The 21,752-nt window shown below is 37.5% G+C and overlaps 1 protein-coding gene across 2 annotated transcripts in view; it reads right to left on the bottom strand.

The window, feature by feature from the left end:
• Nucleotides 1-4,600: 4,600 nt before the first annotated feature.
• The window catches only part of SLC1A3 (solute carrier family 1 member 3), a 68,951-nt gene continuing 51,799 nt past the window's right edge, over nt 4,601-21,752 (bottom strand). For both annotated transcript variants that reach the window (XM_074812429.1, XM_074812430.1), the window contains 5 exons: nt 14,654-14,949; nt 12,770-13,003; nt 9,970-10,164; nt 8,410-8,544; nt 4,601-7,157 (listed from right to left, as the gene is read on the bottom strand). In XM_074812429.1, the coding sequence (XP_074668530.1) occupies nt 6,953-7,157; nt 8,410-8,544; nt 9,970-10,164; nt 12,770-13,003; nt 14,654-14,949 (1,065 nt within the window). In that variant the 3' untranslated portion in view covers nt 4,601-6,952. The remainder of the gene's footprint in view (nt 7,158-8,409; nt 8,545-9,969; nt 10,165-12,769; nt 13,004-14,653; nt 14,950-21,752) is intronic.

Here is a 21,752-nt window from a genome sequence, read left to right as displayed (position 1 = left end):
CAAGTTTTAAGACAACAATGAGGGCTGGAAATGTATTATAAGTCAGTGTAAGCAAAATTCTCCTAATTTTGACTCTAGGAGTATGCAGTACAATACTTAGAACTACAAGAGTTGGCAGCACTGCCAGGTTGCAAAGGAAAAGCTCAGCCCTGGCCAGATGCCACACAGTGTTTACTTCATGCAAACAGAGAGCAGTCACATAGCAGGGTTGATGTGGACCTGGAAGATCTCACCTGGCTCATCTGAATTCTGAAGTAGTTCAGACATTTTAAGGCAAATTGTCAGCCCACCAGGAGGAAACACAAGGAAAAAAAGTGCAGTGCTCATGCTTTGTTTGTTCGCTGAGGGGCTCTGTAACTTGTTGGCAGGTTAGAACAGTTGAGTTGGGGAACTGGCCTGGGCCAGACTCTGTCTTAGGAGAAAGGAAACTGAAAAAGTTTTGTATGCTCTTCTCTTCCTCAGAGATACCAACTGCTCTCTGTCCACAGCTGACAGCCGTTTTCAGTTAGGTGTTAATCAAGGGTTCCTGTAGAAAGACTAATATTTGGCCTTACTCTCAAGTCCCTTCAAAATGCATTATGTCAATGTACTGTCTATATGCATCAACAGGGACAAGGTTTGACAGGTATAGATTCCAAGTGTGCAAATCTAGCATTTCCGTAGCACCTTGGGGACATCAGCTTACCAAGAGAAAGTGCCTTCAAAGAGAAACAATTGAGACTGGAAGGGAGATTAATAACTGTGTGAAACTCCTGTGTGTTAGCAATTAGTGTTAGCAAATTATCCCATACACCACCATTCCCCCAGTATCTAAAAGAATGTTTCAGGAACTGTGGCACACATTCTCCCCAAGACACCTTCATGTTGCCTGAGAGATGCTCAGATAAAGCACAGACAAATGAACAGACACATGAAAGAATAAATATAAGAATGAAGGTGTTCACAGCTGAACCCGTTTAAGGCTGTGCTGAACAGAGGACAAGATGAATGAGTATATTCTTTATGTGAATAAATTGATTATAATAATAATAATAACATTCTGCAGCTGAAGCAAACGTTAAGTGTTGTGCTTAAGTGTTCATCACAGGATTTAGCTCAATTTTTTTGAAACTGTTGCTTGTAAAAAACATGTGCCACACGATGGCAGCATAATCCAATGAGAAAAATTTTGGCTGTCATTGCTGGGAAACACTGCAGTTTTTAGGAGGCTGATTGTTACAGATCCACGGTACATCTCAAAATGAATCATTGGCAGCCTCTGAATAGCTCTTTTGCACTGCGGAGGCTAAGTGGCACAGTGGGTTAGTACCGCAGTCTTTTTCTTCTGGAGACTCAGCCTTACATCCTGGCTTAGCCTGTAAATGAAAGCAAGTTGGGTGGTCTCATCACAGACCCTATTTGTGCATATCACAAAACCACCAGGCAATTTGGCATGGCCAAGAGTTGCTGCCTGGGAGGGGAGCAGGATTCGAGTAGGAGAGGAACTGCAGGTTACAAGCAAGGTGAACCTGCAGATCTGTGAAGGGAGGTTCGTGTTGCACCTGCTTAGACTGAATGACAGTCACCATCTGTCATCAGTACTAATTTTATTCTGAATATATTTGCACTGTAGTTTATTCTCTGTGCACAAAATCCAAGCCAGATCTTTATTTTATCCTTCTTCCTATTGCTGTTCATGGTAGCGTTGCCAGTGAAAGGAGCCAGCAAGCACCACAGGATTTGGCCTCCTTTTCTGTACAGTTACGATGAACAAATTCATTTAAGTTTTTTTTTTAAGAGAAGGTAGTATAACTCCTTAAATACACCTTAAGTATCTTCAGCACAGGAGATAATAGTACAAAGGTACTATGGACTAGGGGCAAATCCTCAGGGTTTGAATGGTGCACAAGACATGACCCAGGTGTGTATCAGCTGTGTTGTATGGGCTTTCCATAATCTTGATTTCTCTGGAAATAATGCTGGTGCTAGGGCAACGCTATTGTCCCCATTTTGTTGGTTGGGAACCAAAACACAGAAAGACTGAGCCATGTCTAGGTTTGTGAAGGAGACCAAGAACGCTATTAAGACCTGAATCTGGGTTTGTGAAGACCTGCTGCAGTGGAGTTCTTGGAGGAGAAGCTGTAAAAATGAAGAGTAAAGCCGAGAGACAAAGTAGGGTAGATGGAGAGAGGAATATGCTTCTGCAGAAAATGGGAAACTGGTTGAGGCATTGAAAAAAAATGCGATGCAGGATTTGAACACAAATTTAGGAGCAAGAGTACTAGTAACAACAGTGGAAAAAGGTCAGGAAAGAGTTGTTTTTCATAATTTTTATCAAATATCAGGAGTTTTAAAAAGCTCTTAAAAAGGCAATAGTAACATGAAAAAAAATCTAAGCAATTTGGAAAAGCAGAAAAATGTGCAATGTCTGGAGAAAGGAAGTTTTAAGGAGCAAAGAAAAAGCGTTAATGTAAAAATATACTGCTGAAAAATGTGGTTTTGAGGCAAGTACTTGTGAAGCTGTGACAACTTCTGTAAATACAACTGGCTTTAAATTGAGGAGATACTATAGAAAAGTTGAAATATTTAATTTGGTGTTTTCCTAGCAAAATGGTTCAATATTTTATTTCTGAGTTACTGTTCATTTTACAGCTGAGTTTGTTTTAATTTAAAATAGAGTAAAAGCAATCAGAAGTGAGACAGGATGTTTCAAGAAGTGGAGAATGAAATATTTCATTATACCTGAAAGAGACTCTTCCCTTTTCATTAAGCAATAAAAAAATTGTTTCATGATGCCCTGGAAGAATTATTCTCCCCGGTTTTTTAGTTCTGCCACTGAAGTGAAAAATCAGTTATTTGTGCAACCCTAGTTGTGTAATTGAGGCATATTGAAGAAAAACTTTGGTTAGAGATGCAAGCCCTCCTGTACTAAAATTCTGGAATTTTAGATACCTCTGGGTACCTTAGAGACATCTGAGGAGACATGTTGGGGGAAGAGAGGAAAGGAAAGGAAAGGGCTCTCCATGCAGGATTATATAATCTGACTACAGCTCTTTGTTATCAGAAGGAATCTTGTTTCCTCACTGGCGTTGCATGTCTGGGTTTTCAGTTTTACACGGAGGTGTACAAGTCTTTCTCCATCTTTCAAGAGTCTTTCTCCATCTTACTCCATGGTTCCAGGGTAAGCTGATCTCTTTAGAATGATGACACAGAAATCCAGACAGGGAGTGATCTATCAGTTCATCTCATATTTTTCATCCTGTTCTGGGAAATGGTTGGCCACACTAGAAGCAAGCTGGTCACAACCAGCACAACTAGCACACTGTTGATCATGCTAAAAGGGAGGTACGCTCTTCTGTACCTTTTCCATTGTAACTGTATTAAACTAAGCATGTGTTACAGAATCAGCTGGGGAAAACCGCCCTAAATTTCTTATCAGTTGTGCCTGCATTGGAACACAAATGTCACTTGTGCAAATTCAGTCCTTCAGAAGCGAAGACAGAAATACTTTCCTGTGCAGTAGTTGGTTTTCCACATGCATGATCACTTTGCTTTATACTGGCCACACACTGTAGAGAGACATAAATTCTTGCCTAAGAATGGCACGACTGTTTTGTGCCCCAACTTTGAAATGAAAACACTGCTGAAAAATTATGGAATACCAGAGATCTTTATTCTGCATGGGGGCACAGAAGAGTAAGCAAGGCCACTGTGCCAGCAATATCTCCAAGTGATACACTAACCCACTTTCTTTAGCTCTTCCCATCATGATAGTAATTCTAGAAATACAAAGATACTTACCTGGATTGAGTGAATGACTGTGTAGATAACTAGAAAAAAAATGGGAAAAGTTATGCTCATGCACTTCAGAACACCATGTCTTTGAAATTTTTTTATAAAATTGTTTGCATTATATATTGTTTTCACTCAAAATACTGTAGACAATTTCATAGAAGTCATTATCCAGTGGTTTGTTGGTGTACGTTCAGGAAGGCAGGACTTCTCCCTGCTGCCTCCATCTGCTCCAACTAACACAACTTTTCATGTGCAAGTGATTCAGTTCATATCTTTTATACCTTCCCAGTATTTCTGACAAGACATTCACTTCCATTAGATGACATCTGCTAGCTGAAGTTGTTGCTGAATCCACCCTGACACCATCACAAATAACTTCTGTGAGAAAAAATGGATTGTCTAGGATGGCTGTAATGTTATGACACTGTAATATCACAGTCAGTGGGGGTTTTGGACCGCTTAATTATACATCCAAAATGAACTGTTGGCTTTGCAGTAGCTGAATGAATGAATATGTAAATACTTTTTTTTTTAGTGTTCTGCAGATATCAGTATGAATTTGTATACTTGAATTTGAATGAACTTAAGCAGGATGAACATTGGCTCTTTTAATTTTTCATGTTTTTCTCCCCCTTTACTTATTTATTTTTGATCATGAAACTGGAAGTAGGTATTTGAAGTGAGGAGACTCTGCTATATCAAAACCCTGCTGTATAAAGTGGCCTGGAATTCCTGAAATCCCATGTTATGAGTTTGTCAGCTCTGAGTTTGTGTGAATCTTGTATTACAGAACCTTTGAAAGAAATCCTAAATCACAAAAAAGCAGTAATGTAAAACTATTTTTATTGAAAATACATCTACAAAGTAATGTTTCTCAATCCACTCTGGGTGCATACCAATGCAGAACCAGTGAGGGATGGGGAAGGGAATCTTTCTATAATACCTGATTTCCATAAGAAACAAAGTTAGTATAAAAAAAGATCACATTCTTTGTGACACAATTCATTTTTCTCAGCTGATATCATAGAAAGACAGCCATTTACATTGTCTTTGCAATGTATTTCTAGACAAAATCTTAACAAAAAATTAAATTGTTATGCCATAAATTCTACAATTAATGTTTATACACACATTCTGAATACAGTATCTATATAAAAATATCTCTAATTACATATCAGAAAATGCCTGTCTGTATCCTAGATTTGCATTCTGGTAGCATCCCCTCCTATTTGTTTTCTTTTAGTCAGAGATTCATCTAGAGCTTTGTTTGTTTGACTGCTCAATACTCTGCTCACTTCACTCACTGCAGAGTTCCTGCTCATATTGTCTGGGTTACTCAACTGGTCAGGAGTTTTCAGTCCTAAAAAAACCAGTTCAGCCTGGGAAAAGCCTTCAACCAGCATGCTGACATTTTCACTACAGTTACTTGTACACCATATTTATGTTCTTTTAGTGACAGAAGCAACATACATAATGTTTTTGAGTGACAGCTGGGACATTGCAAGGGAATCCTTCATTTCCAGCATCAGAATTTTTTGGTAGGGTGAGGAAGATAGAAGACAATAGAACACTTTAATAAAAAAGATCACTCAATACTATTGTGCCTGTCAGTTAATATTTTTTCAATCCCCAACAGTAACTGCATTGTAAACCTTTCCAGTTTAACCTCTATAATAATACAAGACAAAAAGGAAAAAACACATAATTTATATTTCTAGAAAAGGACTTAATCAGGGAATAATCTTGAAATGAACAAAAAAAGCCACAAGATTACAAGTACACTGTCCCTTTTTTCATTCTTTCCTTATGTATTCCCTGAAAGAAACCCAAGATATTGTGTTTTAAAATCCTTTCTATTTAAAATGTCACCATTTATTATAGTATTTACTATTTTGTAATTTATATATTTTCCCTAGTAAAAAGTAAAAAAGCACCCATTAGTTTTACTTTCTAAAAGGTTATCTTTTCTTTTTGAGATGCTACTGATAAACACAAAAGGATTTAAAAATTTCACATTGAGATAGCGAGCCTCTTCTCCAGATGGAAAAATATAAATCCAGCTAATAGGTTTGAAACTTATCGGTGAGATGACCAAACATTTGTGACGTTTCCAATCTGAAAACCTTCTGTTGATCTCAGGGATTCAGATTTAGAATCCAGTCCCCTTAAGATCTGAGCACCCCGCCCTTCTGCACCTTCTGCAGAAGGCTGACACTGCCTTCTAGTCTTATAATTGGTTATTAAGTAGATAGTTGGCCTACCCAGGTCATGATGTTTTTTTTCCAAACAGAGGTGAAGACATATTTTCTGTCCCAGAGTCAATACAGCCTAGGGCCTTGCTCCTACAAACACACACATAGATTGTTCAACTGGGCTATGATGTTGAAATTAAGGGGGCAAATCCAGATTGGAGGTACATACATACATACATACGCAAATTTCTGCAAGTCAGTGGGAGCTGACTAGGCTAAGTTTTTGTCAAGATCAGCTGAGGCTAATGCGAAAAACTGTGTCTAGACAAAACAACTTTCTCAGAAATATTTCAACTTGGCTGATAAAAGTGCTGATTTGGGGTGTTTTTTTATTTATTTATATATCTTCCCCCTTTTTATCCTTTCAGTTAATGTCCTTTTTATTGTCCTGTTAGTATTTGAACAATGATATAACACTAGAGAAAAAAAATCAGATAAAAGAACAAAAGTCCTGTTAATTTACTTAGCTGGATGCAGTTATCAAGTTAAAAGTATTGATTGTATATAGATGTTAGGAATTTTGCAACAGGTATTTAAAAAAATAAAACCATTTTCAGGCTCTGTTATCTGTTTCTACTTTCCAGTTCATTAAAAAAACAACAAAAAAGAAAAGAATACGTTCACAGGACTGAATAACATATACACTGATTTTTGTTTTTATTTAATTAACAATCCCCTTTTTTTTGTCCTTAGTTAGCACATGTCTATCAGGACCAGTGTTGTTGCCTGTTAATTTTTTTTTAAGTGGAAAGCTAACATATAGTGTGATCATTGCTAATTTGGAATATATTTTCATTAATTCTTTCCAGTGCTAGCATAAAGGGAGAAATCAAGGAATAAGTGAACTTGGTGAATTCAGGATATGAATGGCTGGGAAAAGTGTGTGTTCTTCACACTTGTAGTGTTGAACTCATGCTTTCTTTACCCTACATCTTGGTTTCACTATCTAATGGTTTCTCACTCTCATTTTCTTGTGAGATCAGTTGGTACGGTTTCTTCATTTCATTCTCCTCTATCACAGAATTACCCATTTCAGCATCCCTGTTCTTCAGCTCATGCCGTGATAAATGTTCAACAATTCCTGCTCCAATTGAGTCTCCCAAGACATTGGTGGTGGTACGGAGACGATCCCTAAGGAGGAATAGTAAGTTAGCCTTGATTTTACCACTTGTTCAGGGAAACATGCAGACTAGTTGTTAAAATGACCTTTAAATAGCTAGTAGATGATTCAGCTATTTTATGTGTATTAATTTATCTGAACTGTTAATACCATGATTTATTCTACAGAAATTAACAAATATACTAGAATTTGGAGTCACAAAATGTGTTGGCAAGAAACAGCTGTGTGATGAGTACGACAAAGGAAGCATATGGCAGATGCTTCTTGGAGGCATTTCTATCCTCTGGTGGTTTGGGTTTATATCCTCTAAACATGTAAGCCAATGAGAATATACCTTGTTAGGGTAACTTCTCTCTTGACCATAAACTATGGTCAGTAATTTAGCTTGGAATTGTGCTGAAATAATTAAAATCAAACTACAACAATTCAGCCCTCTTAGAGGGCTCCACCCCAAAGACGTAGGAGGCAGCTTGACAGGGGCTGACTGGTACTGTTACTCGATAAGCATCCACCTATGTATGGCTGTGGTCATGTGGTTAGATAATTGTTTGAAGACATTATCTTCTGATAACAACATGGGCAACTTCTTGCAGGGATCACTTGAGAAGACTGAAAGATAAAAGCCTCTGGAAACTATAATTAATAGGCATTAGATGAAATAAAGATCAGAGGAAACCTTCTGCTTTTGATTTAGTTCCTGGACCTAAGCGATTTCCCCATATATCTACAGGTGTCAGTGAGTCTTCTACAGACAGATGAATGGAAAAACTGAGGGGCAATACATTGTGGTGGCTGGATAAGAGAGTTACACAACTTTTTCATTTCTGTTTCCTTGGGGTAGACATATGAACCTTTTCTAGATTAGATAGTCAGCAGGGCTGCAATGAACTGGATTGGATCTGAACCAGCTCTGAGCCTGACTGATGGAAAGGTTTTCATTGCCATTCTACAAAAAACCAGAAGACTAAAGCAATTCTGTGCTAGCAATTACAGTGTATCTGAAAGTTTTCTTAGTACCTAAGGATCCAGGTTTCTAAGTAACACTGTTGCATGCAAAAGAACCCATGATTAAGTAACACCCTTCACCATCTGCTCTAAGAAAATACCATAATCACAAGAAATTCTGATTCTTTTTAACACTTCTTTCCACTGCCTTCCACAGCAAAAGAAGTACACCACTGATTGCAGTATTGCCAGAATGTTCATGGCTATTGCACTTCTAAATATGGTCTAAGCCCTTAGTGACTCCATAAAAATACTTACAAGAACCAGTCCACTGCAATGATAAGAGTGATATCATCTGTAGGCAAACCTACTGATGTAAGCACAATGACCATGGTGACCAGTCCAGCTTGAGGAATGCCTGCAGCCCCAATACTGGCAGCTGTAGCTGTGATGCTGTGCAAAGAGATGGCAAGAGTGATTAATTGACTTCCGTAATAAACTCTCCTTATCATCTGGCAAACATTAAAAACAGATATGAAGCAAGAAGACATTTGCTCAGTAGTAAATAAAAAGATAAGTGCAGTCCCTTATCTGAACACTTAGCTGCAGGGGAGTGTGGATCTTAATCCAAAATATTTACACTAAACCTTTATCCAGAACCCTTGAAACATGATTTTGTTAAGTGGTAAATCCCCTACTAGATGCTGAGGGCCAGACAAAAACATTATAGCTACATGCCCCCACCCACTGAACAAACTCACTCCACAAGCTCAAACATGTTAAAAGAAAAAATCTGAGGAGGTAATTTTGTCCTGGCAGATCTAACACAAGAACTTTTATTCTGTATCCATCTCACCATAACTTCATGCAAGGTGAAGTATCTGTCCTCTGGCAGTTGGCATTCTGCCATCAGAAAAGAGAAAGCTGCCAGAAACCCTGAATCATAAAGTCTAGTAACTTGATAGAAATATGCTTGTTCACACCTGGTTTAGGAAGAATTTGTTTTGTCAGGTGATTTGGCAGGGAGCAACTGTAATGCTAATGAATGTGGAAATATTGCCTCATCGTGTGAAGGCAGAGTTTTGCCTTCTGTTAATGAATATTGAATTAAGCTGGTGGGTTTTATAGAGAAGCACTTCTGCTTGAAAATCTTCTAAATTCCCAGTTCACCATATCTGAACTTTCAGTGTTCCTGAAAGATAAATACATGTTTCTCTGTCCTACAGTGTCCCTCTGTTCCCTTGCTGACATTTCTTTCTTCTGCACATGTACCCATCACCCTCTTCTCTTAAACTGTTTGTGTAACATGATGAAGTTAATACAGATCAGTTATGAATGGTACTTAGTGGGTTGTTTCCTGTTCTATTTCAAACATGAAGGCTTGTGTTCTTGAAAACATACCTACCTTCTCTACCTCTATCAGCTGGTGTAATGAAAGGTATTACTGCTCTACTTGTATCCTGAGACCATCAGGACTAGGAAAACGCTACCTCTCCTAGCATTAGCACTGTGACACTTTTATGCTACTGCTTTCTATATGCATTATAAACTACCTGGTACTGATTGTAAGCCTATAGCTCCCAACAGCTACATGAGTTCTTTAAGAAAATTTAAAAGTAATTAAAAACTGTTCTTGTTGACTCTACTAAGTGTAGTGATAGGTGTGCCATGTTACAGTTTTTAGAAGGTTTACCTAATGAAGAATATGTGCTGGGGGGCCTCTTCTGTGCAGAAGATGTAATTCATTACAGTTATTCAGCTACTGTAGCAGTTCTTGTTTTTAGCTCTAGACGCTTTTGTTTAATCCCACATATAACAGCAAGAAGGAGTCATCACAAAGGTGCTTTTATTAGATGTATGTAATAATGGCTTCTGTACCTGATTGTGATAATCTGCCCAAAGTTCAGATCAAAGTTGTTAACCTGTGCAATGAAAATTGCAGCCAAAGCCTCATATAAAGCAGTTCCATCCATATTAATTGTAGCACCAACTGGGAGTACAAATCTTGTAACTCGTTTGTCCACTCCATTTATTTCTTCTAGACACTTAAATGTAACAGGTAGTGTTGCAGAACTGAAACAAAAAGAAGGTAATATATGACATAAATTCTACAAAGAGGGAATGAAAAGTGTCACCCATTGTGATGACAAGGGAGATTGTTCTGTCTGTCTTAATTTTTATGTGATTTACCAGAATAGTTCTTTAAAAAAGGTGAAGGCTGAATTTAAACACTTCCAATGATGGACATTCTCCTTATGCTCTTGGAAAATTTTTGCAATAGTTAATTACTGTCACTCTCTATGTAGTCCCTAGTCTGAATGTGTCTAACTTCAGTATTTTGTCATGAGATTTTTCTGCTAGGCAGAGGAATCTATTTAAAAATTCCCCCTTCTCATTTTTTATGTCATGGAGTTATGATTGAATCATCCCTAAGCATTGTTTTCCCGAAGTTATACAAATTGAGCTATTCAAGCCTTCAGGAAACAGCATGTTTTCCCTTATTTATTTGCTGGCATTCTGATGGATGGTCATATTACTTTACCACTTGTGGGTTAACACCAGTAGGCACTTAAAAACCACACAGCCACTTGCTTACTTGCCCCCACAGCTTGAGTGGGACAGGCAAAGAGAAAAGAAACAGCAAAAGCAAGGAAACACAGTGGTTGAGATTAATTTAAAAAAAAAAAAAAAAAAAGTTTAAGAAGTGAAGAATAAGTGGAAGAAGAGAGAAAGAAAACAAAACAAAACAAATGATGCAAAGGCAATCACCCACTACCTCCTACAGGTAGACCAGTGCCTAGCCAGTTCCCAAGTGAAAGAAGGCTAGCCTCCCTAAAATCCCATCTTTTTCCTTCTTATTGCTAGGCATGATGTATATGGCATGGAATATCTCTTTGCTTAATTTGGGCCATCTGCCTGGTTGTGTGCTCTCCCAGCCTATTGTGCACCCCTCAATCACTGGAGGGGACAGGGTGAGAAACAGGGAAGGTCTTGACACTGTCCAATACTGTTCAGCAATAGCTAGAACATCAGTGTGTGATCAGTGTCATTTTGGTCACAAATCTAAAACACCATACGAGCTGCTATGAAGAGAGTTAACTGTCCCAGCTGGGCCCTGTACACCACTTAATCTTGTTCCCTTGCTGCTACATCCAAATATGATATAAATGATAATTTCACTTAAAGGCCAACCCAACTGAACATTTTGGCTTCATATGCTACAGGAGTGCCCATTCAGCCCATATGATGCCAAGTTCCTTTTCAGAGACACTGCCTCTGAGAAGAAAGTGTAAGGTATAAGAGCTGCCTGGGCTCTTTGTTCTTAAAGATGTATCTCTACATCTGATCACACCAAAGTAAAGAGGTTTCTCAAGACCCAGCAATTCAGACTACTCTGTCTCAGTGACCTCTTCATTGCTAACTACTTAACAGACTTTCATGTCTTTGAAAACTTTATCAATATTGATAAAAGAAAATACTGATAAAATGTAAAGTAAAGAAGAGCTGTGGAAGATTTGCTAGAAAAATCTCTTTGATGACAGCCAATTTGTAGTTGAATTTTAAACAGCTTTTAAATCCACTTGCAGTATAGTATGCTCTCTTGCATCAAACTAGGTTCTTACCAAGAATCTTAAGCAGCGCCAAGTGGAATGTCTTACAAAAGTGGGAACATATCCTCTTAACACTATTACTATTACCCAACAGAGTTGTAGTTTCATTTTATTTTCTTCTAAACTATGTTGACTTGCATTAGTTTTATTAACTTCTTTTGAAAACCTTTATTCATCAAATTCCCTTTTAGGCATTTCACAGATTTGCAAGGATTGACATCAAAATGTCAAATGTTATATTAGTAATTGTCCCTTTCTTCCCATTAATATACTGTCATAATTTTTTTAAGTCCTCAAGAGCTTTTTCAGTGATACAAAACTTAATCATATTCTACATTAGTGGTCACAATAGCTTCTCATCCAGATCTTCAAAATAATCTCAAACACCAGGGACTTGAATTCAGTAATACAGAATGTCTGACTTAAAACATCTGTCTTTAGAAGACACTTTTAAAATCTATTAAAATGAAAGGTGTTTTTTGAAAGGTCATATGGTATAGAAATGTATATTTGATTAAAATAATGTTTCCTTTCATCATAGATGCAAACAGGTTTTTTTATTCATATGACGTACCTATGACTTCATCAACAAAGAACAAAAGTGGCATTTCTGTTGGCAGGTTGTATATCCATCACTGGCTATCACAATTTTGAGCACAGAGCGTCAGCTGCCAATAAGGGCTCTCAAGCTCTCTCAGAATCTCCTCTGAACTTTCCTGTTTGCTGCTTCATTTTGCTGTGCATATCCCTTGTCAGCTGCATCCTCTACCAGCAAACCATTACAAACTACTCAAAAATCTCACACACCAAGGCTAATCAAAGTCACAATGCTGCTGGCCATACAGTCTGCATCACCAAACAGACTCATTTCATCTCTGTTCAGGGATTCTTATAGAAAATAGAGTTCAAGTCAATATAATAGCTATCTCTATCAGAGAGCAGCAGAACTAAAATAAAGTACCCAGGTGAATACTTGAATACAGAGTTAACCGACTACATTAGGCAAAATTGTTTGTCCAACCAGTAATGTTATAAAAAAAATATGGCCTTAAAATATTGTATTATACCTGGAAGATGTTCCCAAAGCTGTGACTAATGCCTGGATTAAGCCTCCAATAAATAGCCAAGGGTTCTTACGAGTGATCAGGAAATAGAGAAGAGGTAGGACAATGACAGCATGAATTAGCAAACCGATGATAACTGTTACAGTATACATGGCAAGCTGACCACCAATCACACCCATATCTTCCATCTCAACAATTTTTCCAGCAATCAAGAAGAGGATTCCAAGCGGAGCATACCTGCAGATAAGAAATCAAATCAGTATTGTACAGAACAAAGTAGAAATTCACTCCCCCATCCATACCTTTTGTGTTTATATGCAAGCACGAATGTAGGATTTCACTGTTAGGATGACTCTAAGTATTCAGAAGCAGTACAAGAATTTAACTCTTTAACTCTTAACAGTTCAAGATGGATTAAGTCACAGCAGGGAAAGTTTCTGATAAGCTCCATTGGATTCAGGATCTGGTAAGGATTTCAAGATGTATATAGCATGCCTTTCACACATGTAGGGAGATGAGCTCCCTTTGGAATTCAAGTGTCATTTAAAAGCTATTTTAGCCAATTATTTTATAATCCTGTCTGTGAACGAAGGCTCAAATGACATAGCTGTAGACTATGCCAAGTGCCCAGTTCTATTTCCTCACCAGTGGTGTTTCCCATGTTGTTGGGGAAGGAACCCACACAGAAGGCTGATAACTTCCAATGATTTCAAGCTGCTTCTGACCATGGCCCATTTTATCCGGTGAGGCACTGGATAAAACTTCAGCATGAGGCCATCTTTTTGACAGAGGCTATCTGCATTGTGGGGCAGCAGCAAAGGTGGTATGATCTGCTTTTTCCTATTGGTAAGCACAGCTACAGATGAAGAAAGAGCTAGTGCTAGGCATAAAACTAACATAATTCAGCTGCAGCTGGACTTCCAGTACAGCCTTCTTTCTATAAATGTCCACTTGTCTTTTCAAAATAAGTTACCACAGAACAAAATTTATCCAGCATATCTCGGTTGCACTTTAAGCCATCAAATCCCTGTAGAAATTTCTCAGAAGTAACAATTCTCATCCACTGCTTTATCATCTTAAGCATGCTTTTAAAGAAGAAGAAAAGATTTTTGCTTTGTGTAGATGTTTCCTGACAGAATAGGATTTTAGTGCTGGAAAAAATGTACTTATTTTTAGTTTTGTATCTAGTACTGCAACATATGTGCCTATGCTCCTGGGCAGGCTTTTGGAATTGATTTGTTTGTTTTCTATAGTAAAGAAAGCAACAGGACATAATTTATTTTCATAATTAACCTTCTACTTGACAAATAATGAATCTTCATTGTTCAAAAGACTTCATACCCAGTATTTGAGGGAAAAGGTACTGGGTTTATTTCCCTACTGAACACAGTAAAGAAAGTAGGAAAATTATGTGTATGTGTAAGTAGTGCAGCTGCAATGAAGGACATATGTATACACTACACAACGGCAGGAACCAGTTGTGTTGGAAATTGATAACAAGGTCTTGCTGTGTAGAAATAAGATTATGGGAGAAGGTTGTCGGTTTCCTTTAGTGAAGTCAGATTAGGATATATGGAAACTTTGATAGCATACATGTGATTGCCATCTTCATGAAGATATAGAATGGCTCTCTATAAGCTTAGCAAGTTCTGCTAAAGACCCTGATTTTTCTCATGTCAAAAGCTAAACACAGTGAAACGGTAGGTGTGTTCGGGCAAATTACTGACATACATAATTACAGTTCTTGGATTCATTCATGAAAAAAGATACACGGTAGTTAAGATCTTATTGTCTGACTTCCTGCCAAACACTTGCTATCCAGTGCCTGACTCTGATGAAAAAATATCATTAGTAACTTAAAATGGAATTTATCAAAGAGGCACTTACCACATGATTAGAGCTACCAATCTCATGATAGCCTCATTAAGGCTATCAAAGAAGTCTTTTAATGCCTGACCTTGCTCCTTCATGCTTCCAATCACCAGGCCAAAGCTTATTGAGAAAACCACCAAGCCAAGGGCATTCACTCCATTTACAGAACCTGGAACAGGAACTATTTCCTCTTTCATTCTGGTGAGGGTTTCCATTGCTTCTGACACATTGCTTATTATGGAAGCCACTGTGGATGTGTCATTGGATGGAATGTCTACTTTAAACATTCTCTTTTCATAGTTAGTTTTGAACTATTAAAACAAAAATAAAAGAAAGATAGGAATTCTGTGAATTATAGCAAACAAAGGTAAAAATCACACATTAAATTATTAATTACTATTGTAGGACATTTGAATTCTTTGTGTAATATTGTAAAATGTACTGTGATGAAAACCTGGCTTTCCTGAAAGCAACAAAAATCCATATTAACTTCAAGAGTTAAATCTTCACCTTTAGCTTCCAGAATTCATTTTCTCATAAATATGTCAAAATCAAAGACACACATTTGTCATGCTTATGAATTTTGTGACAAAACTATTGATTCTTAGTTTGCATTTTTATAAATTGCTATTTTTCCTAACAACATATTTCCAACTGTTAAATAAACAGGTCTTTTTTGGCTAGTGCTTTGGAGTTTCCTTACTTTTTCATCTTTTTGAATTAGAAAAAATTACACTGAAAGTAACTTAAATATAACATACCTGTTTTTTCCATTGTTATGGCAAAGTCATTAGTTTTCTATGCTTTGCAGTAGCAAATCACCACTTTTCTTAATTAAAAGAGGGTTCTACCTTAAATGGTTCCATTTTGTAATGGGCAAATCAATTTCAAAATCTCAATATGCTCCTAAATGTCTATCTTGAAAACCAGTCTTTCACCACCTAATGCTTTTCTAAAGAACAGTGTGAACCCTGAATATTTCTGGCTGGGCTCAAGAAGTCCTGCAGCCCTAAACTGATTATATTCTGTTGAACACAAAGAATACTAAATATCACCAATAAAATGTTTCTAATATCGGTCAGGACACTAAATACCCTATTAAAGCAGTGGCATGCTGGTGTCAATGTTAATCAGCAACTCTGGATTTTTATTCCTTCAGGTCTGCCAAAAAAAGACAAATATTAGATCCAGGAACTGTAGTATTATGAGTAATATCTGGAGACTGTTGTGTACTCCGAAAGTGTGTGAGTGAAATGGGGTACTTATGAGTAAGATGGGAAACGTGAGTATCAGCATTTATCAACACTGACCTAATTTTCTGTTACTTTCCACACCTGAATAGTTTTTTGCACTCCTTCTATATATTTGCTGTATCCCCCTGAAGGCTTTATGTCTCTCAGAATTTTAAATAAAACTTGCTTACAGGAGATTTATGGAAAGTTTCTGAATAAGAGGTAGCAGAACAAATCTCAACAGAGGTCAGATATTCTTGAGTTTTAAATTAAATTTGCTAAAATGTTTTAAGATTTGGGCTGTGGTTAGAGGAGACAGCTGAGCTGTTCGAACAGTAAGCTGACACAGAAAAGCCCAGTTCTACTCCCTCACCCACTCACATCCAACCTGTGATAATTTCTCCTCTGTGTCAGTTCTAGTTTGATCTCTCAGTGAGCCAATTCTCCTTTTTAAATTGGCAGAAAACTCACCAAGCAAAAAAAGTGGCCATTTTGTGTAAAGACTATGAAGGTGAATCAGCTCACTGACTGATGAATGCCAGAGAGGACAAAACACTGAAAGGGGAACCACACAGCCAGGGAAGGAGGGATGGGATTGTCTCTTTAAGTGACAGAGAGATATTACAGTGGAAAAGGAAATTTGCTATAAATTCTCACTAAAGAGTTTTTAATTTGGTCCTAGTAGGAATGTTAAAATACTGTCTAATGCTGTACATCAAAAACTTTTAGGTTTTGGGTTTTTTTGGGGTTTTTTGTTTTTTGTTTTTTTGTTTTTTTTTAATGTGTACAGGTATGATAAATGTGTTATGTGTATATTTTTATTACTGTTTTTCAGTAGAAAAAAAACTTAGGCAAAAATTCTTTAATTCAAATATATGAAGGATGCAATTATGCTGGGTTTGTGGACATACAGATTAGAGAAACACAAAAAACCAAGCTGTTTAATGAGGACTGGAATGAAAACCTAATTTCTTACCAGATTTCCTAGTAATTTCCTACTTTCCTTAGACACATCATAACTGACTTACTCCCGATTCTCCTCCATTGCCCTCAGGTCCTTCTCTCATTCCTACCTATTTGACTAGGTCAAAGCAACATGTGATACAGCTGTTAGACAGTGTTAGATGTGTGCTGCCTGGCTGGTTGGCTGCTGCCTGTTGGAACAGGCCACGAGATAAGTTGTAAACCACTTTTCTTTCAGTGGCAGCACAGTCTTGATTTGTCTTGGAATGGCAAATTAGTTTGGAATTGGCCATGGGCTCAAAAATTACAACAGGAGACTGAAAAGAAGTTAGGCACCTACAGGGGAGAAAGCACAATCATATGAAATTTCTTACCTTTAAAAAACCCCGTTAGAAATAATTTTAGGTTGTAATAAGCATATTCCTTCTTTTTTTGTGCTGATTCTGGAATTCTGTCCAGGCAGGCAGATACCTTTAATTCTTTATTAGTTAAGTCTCTTTAGGAGTATAATAGGGATTTTAGGACCTCACTTAGCAAAGTCCATTTCCATTTCAGCTATTAGACTGGTACACAGAGATGTAGATCTTATCTGTTGACTAACCCTGTTGTTCAGACTTAAGTATTCAGAAATGTTACTAGGAAGAACAGTCTTTCTAGAACACCTTCCAGAGCAACAGAGAAACATTTTGTTTAGAGTGAGGTTCAAAATGGGCATCTGAGAACAGAAATCAGAGCAACTTTATTTGATCTGGGGCTGTCAGAAAGAAAGCCTTTCTTTCATTTTTGCTAAATGAGGTTAAGGATAATTCTGTGCATGTGTTTGTCTTTTTATGCCCAAAGTTGTCTATCAAAAATCATGACAAGGTTCCTGGTGAAGCAAAAGAAATTAAGGAAAACCAAATATGGGAAATGCAATCTACTAAGAAAAAAGTGTAGGTTGAGCTTAATTCTTGTTAGTGCTTTTTCAGATGACACTAAAGGCAAAATAGAAGATTGTTTCACCACCATGAAACAGATTTTCTGCGTGTGGAATGGTGAAAAAGCCAGCTGTTTATAGGAAGTGACAGGATGAAAGACCACCTTGAAGATGATAGAAAATGTGAAAGATTTTGAAATAGGTCAGGTAATATCAGAGTTGACCATTACTGCTCTGCAGAGAAACTGGTGATAAAAGATCATTTTGTGAGCTTTTATGAGATTCCTACTTTCAGGCAGATCTCTATCTTGGTGGTAAATCAGAGTTATCAGCTGTTCACATAGCTCGAACTGACATTTTAATATCACACTGTGATTCTGCAGATCCTTGTTCTTTTGCAACATTCAGTAATGGAAGAAATTAGACAAAGAAAAACTGCTCATATACCAGATTGTAGGCTTAAGGGTCTCAGAAGAGATGGTTATGTTTTATTAGAAGTCCATACACCTACACTGATAATTTGTTGTGGGCTAGACAACATCACTGAAGTCCTGTCATTTCTGAGGATGTTTGGTGCATTTTGTCTCCAGGCAGATGTATTTTTGCCTGGTAAGATTTTAGATCCAAAATACTGATTCGCGGAAAACACTCTACAACTCAAATAGAGTTATAAAGCAGGTATGTTTTACTCCGGCCGGGGTGCAAGGGGATTTCTCCACAAAGCTTGCACACCCACAGCACTTTTTACCAAAAAATTATAGAGTGCGTATATACATATTCACTGGATTACATAACACAAACATACATATGCATGAGTAAGGCTGGGTTAGTTCTACAGGCTGGTGCCAGCAGTTCATGTTCTCTTTGCACCTGGGCATTGCCTCCTGGGGGGCGTCTTCGGGAGGAAGGCTCATAGTCTTTCTCACCTTGTTTTTCCCTCAGAGCATGCGCAGATTCTCTTAGCCAATTTCTTGAACAACAAAAAATATTTTTCAGCTGGTTTACTCATCCTATCTTATTTAAAGGAACGAGTGAGACTTCTACAACCCGTTTATGGCTATCTTTAGTCATTACTGAGGCCCAACCAGTTAGAGTACACCTGTTCTTCAAGGACAAAAGCATAATTATTTTGCTGAACACTGCAGTTCTTGGTAGATTTTCACAGTAAACTGCTTTGTTTTGATGGACACAGTAGTCCTTGGTAAAATTCCACAGAACAGTCTGGGAAAGCAGGATTCTTAGCAATATTAAAAATACCAGAAGTAATACTATAACTTGCTATAAGTAAGGAGTTTTCTATAAGTAAATAAGTCTTAAAATAAGGAATCATTTCTCTGTATCAAGTCTCATGTTTTTTCCTTAAGTTCATGTATAGAGAACAGATTAGGAGCAAGGTATTTGGAAATTATTAATACTAATAGCTTCCTATGAACAACCTTATCTGCAAGTAAAATATAAAAATAATGGCATTTCTGGACTTTTTTACAACACACAGTGCTAATGAACAACTTTAATTTTAATTGTGATCTCATTATGAAATAGACAATATAATTACTTTATTGCATAATATAATGAATTAGTTGTTTACACTTTTATTATTATTTTGTTTTCATTAGTGGTACAAGATACCCACAGTCATTTGACTTGAATATATTGCATGACTTTTTAAGAAGCACATGGCAGAAGCACATTCCAGTGGTTAACTTGCAGACAAGGTAATTGCGTGAGTAACTGCTCTGAAAACTCATAATTTACTGTCAGTACTCTGAGATAGTATAATTAGCACTGTCTGTGCTAAGTCTGTATGATGATGTAGTTTTCAGTGGATGATGGTTTTAGAAGCAACAAGTTTGCTTAAATGCAAGCCTAAAAAAATGGAAAAAAGGCAGTAATATCTCATCTTCCTAATTATTTTTGTCTTTCCTTTCCATCTGGACATGTGTGAAAGCATTCAAAATTGTCGGCAGAAGAGCTGATGACACAGGTTAAAATATATCTTAACTAGCCAAAATTATCATGAGGAATAGACATCATATATTAGCATTCATGTCTAGATGTGTGATTAACACTTCCAATCCCCTTGATAAGGATGAGTTCAGGAAAGAATATTTAATTGAAAATAGCTCAGAAGAAATGCAGTTATCAGATGCACCTTTGCAGTTCTTTAAGCTTCAGTTGGCATCAAATTCCACCTATTCACAGCAGAATGTCCCTCCCGAAATTGTTAGATTGATTCTGTTTCTCTTGATGTCCCAGGTTCACTTGTGTTTCTTTTGTCTTTTGATATATCCCCAGAGCACAGCACAGCACAAAGAACAAGCAGTTAAAAAGCAGTATCTGCTTAACAAGAAGCAGTATCTGCTTAACAAGCAGACTGCTTATGACTGCCTAGCCCCAGGCTAGATAGCATTTTTGAATTTAGCAAAGAAAGAGAAATGAAGAGATAATGGCCAGAGCCAAAAGATAAATCCAAAGATTTATTTAGATATCCCTAAACTGGGGGTGAGTGTAGTGGTATAGAGAAAATTTTGAACAAAGTAATCTAGTTTTAGCTAAATGTGGAATATTTATCTTCAGTCAGTCTTTTCAGATTCTCCTGTTACTGATAAAAATCACAAAAGCCCCCTGTGATCAGTGCTTAGTGATGGTAGCAACATTTATGATCTGTAAATAACCATGAACAGAAAGTATGCTGCTTGGATTAACAATCTGCTGTTTCCAGTGATCCCTATCTGCCACTGGCTTAATTGGAGGAGATCTTGATAGAGACAGGGTGCCAAGAGGACTTTGGTCTTTCACGGGGAGAGAGGGAGTAATTAGTGAAGAACAGCGTGAAACTAAAGCCCAAACTTTTCCAGATTATTCTTCATAGTTTGACCTGCTAGGCAAGGGTGGCTCTTTGTCCCCATAGACTTTCTTGGGGCATGGGACTGAATGCCTCCAGATAAGCCTGAAATGGTTCTACTGATCCTCAGCTGAAAGGTTTGAATGAAAGATTTTCCTTAGCTTTTCTGTGGAGTTTCCTTCTCTCCTACAGGGACTTCTCCTGGCTTCTGGGACCCACAATGGAGGGTCCTTTTTGGAGGGGAAGGGGCATTTTGTTTGACCACTCTTCCTGTTTCTGGGGAATAAAATGTGCAAAGAAGAAGGAAGAGGAGAAGAACCAAGAGGAGGCAGCTTTGTTTGCCTCATAGACTTGCTGGGAAAGAAGAACAAGAAAGGGAATCAAAAGGGCCAGAAGACTGAATGAAGAACAGTAGAAAATTTAGGAAGATCCTTCCTAAATAAGTCCTAAGGTCCCAGTCTTCCTTCATGACTCTTCTTCTCCCAGAAGCAATACTATAAAAGCTTTCCCAACTCCATCTAGAAGCCCCCCCCGCCTTGGTTACCCTCTCCACACAGCTCCATTTCATTTTGCAGGAGAGCAATTCCACACCCAGGAAACTAACTTCACTAAAATGAATTATGCAAAGGGAAGAACAATTTTTGATGTCTTGGTGTTACAAAATTTGAGTAGTAGTTGATCTTTTGAAGTTAAAAACTTTGGAAATCATAGTTGGTCCTGTGTGTTAGTGGAGCTGCTTTGAGAAGTGCTTGCTATTGATGGGGAAAGTAACAAGTTCAAAGTTTGCTGTGAGTACTAACACAGTCATTAGAGAACCTGTCTGCTGGTCATGGTGAGAAAGAAAGAAAAACCTTCCAGTGGGTTTCAATGCAGATTTCTGTCAGGAAAGAAACTTGTCTGAGGATGCTATAAGAGAATGTGAGCACCTAATATATCAAAAGATGTGATTTGAATGTGGAGTGCATATGCCAGTGACGGTTTCCAGGTGTGCAAAGCCTTTGAGTGTGGATGAGTATAAGAATTAGTCTGTTTTGTGTTTGGGCCAGAAAACACAGTGTTACAGAACCAGATTAGTGCCGGATGGATCATCCTTCTTCATAAATCTTCTGAGAAACATATGAAAAAGCTGTGTAAACTTTTGAAAATAAAGTTTTGGAG

Source organism: Strix aluco, chromosome Z, assembly GCF_031877795.1.
Source record: "Strix aluco isolate bStrAlu1 chromosome Z, bStrAlu1.hap1, whole genome shotgun sequence".
In the NCBI taxonomy this organism is placed as follows: domain Eukaryota; kingdom Metazoa; phylum Chordata; class Aves; order Strigiformes; family Strigidae; genus Strix; species Strix aluco.
The sequence above is the reverse complement of the archived record's forward strand: the minus strand, read 5'-3'. Positions and strand labels throughout refer to the sequence as shown.